At 53.5% G+C, this 6,677-nt stretch overlaps 1 protein-coding gene across 1 annotated transcript; it reads left to right on the top strand.

Annotated features, from left to right (window-relative positions):
- Window positions 1-3,382: 3,382 nt before the first annotated feature.
- RPRML (reprimo like) lies at window positions 3,383-5,051 on the top strand. The gene has a single exon (XM_030508583.1). It carries the CDS (start codon window positions 3,861-3,863, stop codon window positions 4,194-4,196), a length of 336 nt encoding a protein of 111 aa, XP_030364443.1. The 5' UTR covers window positions 3,383-3,860; the 3' UTR covers window positions 4,197-5,051.
- Window positions 5,052-6,677: the final 1,626 nt, after the last annotated feature.

Raw genomic sequence — 6,677 nt, 5'->3', positions numbered from 1 at the left:
GCAGTGAGCGTACACAGCGCTGGTGACCTACAGCCCTGGGGCTGGCAACAGGCTCTTTCCCATAGGCTCTTTTGCCTGGGTTTAATTCCTTGCAAAAATCTTGCTCACTCCTTCCTTTCATTAACTCTTGCAGGAAAGGCAGCCTCGGAGTCCCAGGGTTTAACGGGAAATAGAGCAAGGTGTGGGTTCTCAGCTCCTCAGCCCACAGCACTGGCGCAAATGGGAATATTTCTGCCCAAACAACTGGGAGCTGAGTGAGCTCCAGCCAAGAACCGAACCTGGTGAAACCTGGTGTAAACCTGGACATCACCAAGGGAGGGAAGTTCAGCTTAAGGTCAGATGATTTGGACCTCATTTTCTTCTCACTTGAGGGATCTGCACAGGAATTGTCCCCCCTGAAACACCAGAGCCGCTTGTGGAGGGGTTTGATAAACCTGTTGTTCTGCTGCAGGTCCAACTCAGAGATGGGGAAACTGAGGCACTCAAGGTATAAGCTGGGATGCAAATGGGAGAGAAGGGCTGTTCCCCTGGAGCCCTGGGATGCTCCCACCAGGTGTCGGGTTGGGGACAGTAATGACCCGACCCTGGGGCAGGGTGATCCAACACACAGGAACATCAGAAAACGAGCTGGTGTGTGTGCCTGATGATGCTGGAGGCTGCGGGGTGACGTGAAGGTGCTGTATGAGAACCACAGCCCCACATTCCCCCCCTACGAGAGGGGATGGTGTTTGGGAGGGTGAGACGGAGCTGGCGACTCTGCCTCAGGAGCTGGGCTTTAAAAGTTGTTTTGGTGCCTCTATTCTTCTTCGCTCAGTCCCACTCTCCTTGCGGGAGCTGCTGCCCTCCCGCGGCTGCGAGGGATCATTTTCCACCTGATTCAACTCCCTCCCAAAGACTTGTTGGTGGGGGTTTGGTAAAGAGGACCAGGAGAAGCCCATCGACCCTCATGCAGTGTCAAAAAGTGCTGCGCCTTGGCTGGGACATCGGTACAAACCTCAAACCTTTCTGAGGGGCTCTTGGTCGTGCCCTGCTCCAGATCATAGAGTCCTAGAATCCCAGACTGGTTTGGGTTGGAAAGGACCTTAAAGCTCATCCAGCTCCAACCCCTGCCATGGGCAGGGACACCTTCCACTAGAGCAGGTTGCTCCAAGCCCCTGTGTCCAACCTGGCCTTGAACACTGCCAGGGATGGGGCAGCCACAGCTTCTCTGGGCACCCTGTGCCAGCGCCTCAGCACCCTCACAGGGAAGAGCTTCTGCCTCAGAGCTCATCTCAATCTCCCCTCTGGCAGGTTAAAGCCATTCCCCTTGGCCTGTCCCTACAGGCCCTTGTCCAAAGCCCCTCTCCAGGTTTCCTGGAGCCCCTTTAGGCCCTGGAGCTGCTCTAAGGTCTCCCCTTCAGGAGCCTTCTCTTCTCCAGGCTGCCCCAGCCCAGCTCTCTCAGCCTGGCTCCAGAGCAGAGCTGCTCCAGCCCTTGGAGCATCTCCATGGCCTCCTCTGAGATCCTGGAGCCATCTCACACTGCAGACCCCACTGGACACTTTTAGGGCATCCCAATTCCTGCTTTTCTTGCACATGTCCTGCCTGGAAATGCTGCCTATGGGACCTTTCCCCATCCTGTGAAGTTTTCTGGCCATGGGGCAGCCTGTCCCCATGGCTGCACTGTATCACCCTGCAAGCAGGTCTGAATGCTTCATGGGATGGGTTGATGAATTTGTCCAAGAGAGAAAGGTGGGAGCCCTGCTTGGCTCAGCGCACCCCCCAGATCCTTCCTGCCATCCATCTCACTGGTCCTCTTCACTAAGGGACTCATCCTGCCCTGCAGCTGGTTGCCCACACTAGCAAGTGCTGCTGGCTGCAAAGGCACACACAGCCTGACCGCATGCTCTGGCCCAGAAGTGATGGATGAGTGCAGCAGCCGGATCCATGCTCTGGCGAGTGGAAAGAGGCTGGAGCTGGAACCACCAGAGGGAGCAGAAACTCCTTCAGTCTGGGAGCGAGCGGGAGAGGAGCTCCCACCCGGCCAGGGATGCTCTGGTTTCCCGTTGGGACTTTTCCTGGCCCTCAGGTCAAACACGAGCAGATGCTCTTTGCTCGATCAGGTCTTTCCACCTTCCTCTTGCAAGCAGTTCTGCTGCAAACTGCCCTCGCAGAGCAGGCAGCCCTGCAGGGAGAGGAACACCACGTGCAAAACCAGGAGGAAAAAGCAACAGGTAAACCCAAAACCAGACAGGTTTTGGGGCCCTAAAGTCACAGCAGCACAACAGGACACAGGTCCAAGCTGGCTGAAAGGAAAATCAGTTGACACTCTCTCTGCCAAGCTCCCCTCCATCCTCAGCCAGCCTCACGCTCCTGCCTTTGCTGCAGTTTGTCAATCCTCATTTTAGGTTCATTAAAATCCCCTTCAGGGCTGGGCGAAGAAAGCCAAGATGTACACAGATAAATCAGGACAAGGTTCTCACTTCATGGCTCGGGGGTGATCTGCTGTTCTGTGCCATCCAGACATGTTTTCCAGGCAAATACCAATAGGCAAAGCCTATTGTGTCACCTATAAGCGGTGACACAGCAGTGCCATGGGACAGGCAGGGTCAGGACTGAGACAGACACAGTTGGACACCCCAAGTCATGGTGTCACTTGGGGAGCTGATGCAGACACAGAGAGTGGAGCAGTGACTGACCCTCCCCTGGGATTGCCTCGGTGGGGCTGAGGGGCCTCAGTGAGAGGGTCTGTGATGCTCTAGACCTGGCTACAGCAGTGATGCTGCTGTAGGACCCAGAGCTGGGGACAAGGTGGGGAAGGGGTGCACTGCTGGGCAGAGATCGGGGTGCAGCATTGCAATGCTTCCCTTTGAAGGGGCTAAAGGAGCAGGAGGGGGGGAAGCAGGAGACAAAGGTGCTCAGGGAGGAAACCCCCAACCAGAGGAAGATACAGATGCAGAGAGGAGGATGGATCCAGCCCTCATCTGGACGCACAGGACAGGCATCACTGAGCAGAGCTGGGGGTGGACGTGGCTGGATTGGGCCAGTGCTGCTCTGAGCATGAGTGGGTGGCATAGAGCAGCAGCCAGGGATCGGGAGAGCAGCGCTGACCTGAGGCTCGTGCGAGCCTTCATAGAGGGGGAGAAAGGACCTGCCAGCATCCAGGACGACCAGGAGCATGCGGGATGCTCTTGGGAGCAGGTCAGGGGGCTGGGAGGGGTGACGAGTTAGGTGCTGCTCCACAGGGCCTTAGGGGTCAGCCCCCACCTTGGGGTGGCACAGGGGTGGGTGCTGGCCCTCGGGGCAGGGCAGAGAGGGGGTGCACACGGTGGGAAAGGGGTGGGCAGCCTGGGTGAGCGTGCAGGGGGAGGAAGGCGGTGCTGGGGGGAGGCTGGAAGGGGGTGGAGTTGCTGGTTTTTCCTTTGAACACGGTGAAGACTTTAGCTTGGAACTTGCATTTGTGGAGCTTCCAGCCGGCAGGAATCAGCTCTGCCTCCTGTGGGAGAGCCCCCGGCAGAAAGGGGGTGCCCTGTGCTTGGGGGCAGAGTGAGGGCAGGAGGCATGGAACAACCCTTGGCTGCTGCCTTCTCCCCTGTGCCCCCTTCGCCTTTTCTCTCTCTGTCTTTTTGCTTGTCTGGGGACTTGTGCTAACGCTGCCTGTGCCAGGAGGGATCCGGGAGCGAGCTGACCCTCGGCTGCAGGAATTGGCTTCCCACCTGCTCACAGCCTCGAGGAAGCATCCCGTCCATCCGAGGTGTTGTGAGGAGAAAGGCAGGAGGTGGCTTGGAACCTGCAGCGCTGAGCCCTGGCATGTGAGGGTGGGCAGGGGGACAGCAGGCTTTTCCTCTTGCCTTCCCTGGAGATTTGGGATCACGCATAGACCATGAACGGATCCTTTCTCAACCAGAGTCTCCTAGAGCAGGGAGCTTACCCCAACAGGACCCAGGGCTTGGGGATGCTCATGGCCTGCTGCAATGGGACCAGCTCGGTGCTGGCAACCGACGGTGGCTCCTCGGTGCTGGCACCTGATGAGAGGAGCCTTTACATCACGCGGGTGGTGCAGATCGCTGTCCTCTGTGTCCTCTCCTTGACTGTGATGTTCGGCATCTTCTTTTTGGGCTGCAACTTGCTCATCAAGTCAGAGAGCATGATTAACTTCCTGGTGACGGACCGAAGACCTTCCAAGGATGTGGGAGCTGCAATCATGGGACTTTACTAAAGCCACCGGACTTTTGTAGGCAAGTGAACTGTCTGGACCTGGTGCCGAGATGCACATTCCCATGTGTTTGGGGCAGCTGGGGGGGAGTAAAAAGGGGGGGGGACAGGAGTCTTGTAATATGTCTGTGTCTATGGGAAAGCCAACCTGTGCTTCCCAGTCAACAAACTGTCCTGGTGAACAGGGAGATCTTCCCAGTGTTGTCTGAAGCACAATAAATGACCAGCATTGTGTTGCATGCAGAAATGGCTTAAGTTTTGCATGAAACTTGCAGAAACAGTGACAATGTGCAGATCTGGACTCTTTTCTGCTGTTACCTTGGATACTGCTACCTGGGATTTAGGGCTAAAAAAAAAAAAAAACAACAACAAAAAAAAAGGCACAAAAAAAAAAAGGGAAATAACTTTACTACAAAAAGAAAATGAAAAGAACAAACTAAAGGGAAAGCAACATGCATGGCATGGACCACGGCTTGGACCATGGGGCAGGGGAAGGGAAGTGCTGTGTGGGTTGTACAACAAAGTCTGCACGCTACAAAATGTGCCAGTCTGTTTCTATGTGGGTCCTCAAGCATGCATCTTCTGGTAGAGTTTTGTCATGGGGAAAGCATGTTCTTCCTTATTTTCCTGAGCTACCCTGTTAAATAAAGCAGTCCTTTCTTCTTTCACACTCCGCTGAAGGACGAAAAGAACCCAGGTAAATGCAAAAGACCACTCCAACCCCAAAACAAAAGCATGCTTGGTTTTGTACACAACAGCCTTTTCTCAAGTGTTCTATTGTTACAATCCTTGAGGTTTTTGTAGTTTTTTTTGAAAACTGGTGACCATTCAGGAAGAAAAAGAACCTGTTTCAAAAGAATTTTGTGTTGTCTTCATTTCGTTTGTGTGTGTGTGTGCAGAATTCAGGTATTTTACTCCTAGTTGCAGGTATCATCATCTCACCTTCCAATTGAGCTCTAATCAGAGGCATTTCTTTAAAGCAGAAGCCACCCCACATTTCTCCCAGGCAAGTATCAGTTACCACTTGCAAATCAATTTGTCAGGAACTGTGTGTTTCAGGCTTGTGTTAAATCCCTGCACTGAAGCAGAGCTTCATAAAGATGCACTGAGTGCCTCTTGCAAAGCAAACTGCAGCCTCCAAGTGCAAACCTCCAGCTCCTCTGATCCTGATGAGCTGCCAAAACTAAATGATGAGAGAGGAGGAGGACTCCTGACCTTTGTTCTGTGATGGATTTGTGGCTCTGTCTGTGGGTGTGAGATGGAAATAATTGGCGTTTTGTTGCGCCAACAATATTCCTGCTGGGTCCACTTCTGTAGTGGGAAAGCAATCCTGGATACTGGAGGAGCTGATGATTCGGTGTAAAGCCAGCAGAACAGCTCTCTCCTTTCTCAGGAGGAACAAGATTAAAGTATGTTTTGTAATTAATCGATATGCACTGAGCACCTTCTTCAAGGTTCCCACAGGGTGCTGGTAACCCAATGCAGAGCAGGTCTAGTGCAGCGCTGTCACTGGTTGCTCCCACTAACCTGTTGTCTGTAACGCCTTGAAAGCACAAAGACAACATGGCAGCAGGACCAGGATTTGGGATTCAAAGCTCTCAAATGTCCCATTGGTGCCAGTGAAACAGCTGAACAGGCAGGGCTCTGATTTCTATGAGGTTTGTATACCTGAGCAGCCTTCTCAGCACGGAGGGTTTGCTGCCCCACCAAAACATGTAGAAGCGGTTCACACAGCAGCATGGAAGGGGATTTTGGTCCCTGCTGCTGAAGAGGGTGTTATGACCATTGATCTCTTTGCATATGAGCACAAACTGGTCCCAGTGTGGCAGCACAGCCTGGTCATACCATCAGGGTGAGATGCGAATCACTCCAACGCATACGATGACCCACCCAGCTCTGCAAACACTTCATAGTGTATTCGAATGTAGATGTGACTGCATCTTCAGGTCGCTGTACTATCAGAGGATAGCCCAAATGTACTTGCTAAACTTCCATCCAGCTTCTGCTTTAAGCAGGCATTTGGTCCCTCTTGCCAGCCACCCACCAGACGTGGTCCCAGCACAAGGGAGAGTTCAGAGATGATGGAAGAAACCTTCCAGTGTCAGCAATGCAAGCAAGGCACAGGAAACGTCGCTAATGCAAAGAAAGTATCAAAATCACCTTAAATCTGACCTGCAGCAATGCCCTGAGTGCAGAAGTTGGTCAAATTATCTCAGCTATCCCTACCTGCCTTGCTCTGCCAGGGGCTGCCCCATGGGGAAACATGGCTCTGCAATCCCACATAGCCACCAACTCACCAAGTGTCCTTAGAGACCACATCCAGGAGTGGGGTGTGAGGGGTCTTTGTCCCTTTTGTGCTGCGGAGTCTTCCAGAGGAAAGGAGAAAAGTCATCCGTGGTAGGGTCACTTCTACACGAGGTGGGGGAGCAATGTAGTGCCCTGAGTGCCTGCTGAGATGGATGGAGCTTGCTCAGGAGTCAATTAC

The sequence above is a fragment of the Strigops habroptila genome, chromosome 19, assembly GCF_004027225.2.
Source record: "Strigops habroptila isolate Jane chromosome 19, bStrHab1.2.pri, whole genome shotgun sequence".
Lineage (NCBI taxonomy): Eukaryota > Metazoa > Chordata > Aves > Psittaciformes > Psittacidae > Strigops > Strigops habroptila.
Note: the sequence above shows the minus strand (reverse complement) of the source record. Positions and strands in the feature narration are given on the sequence as shown.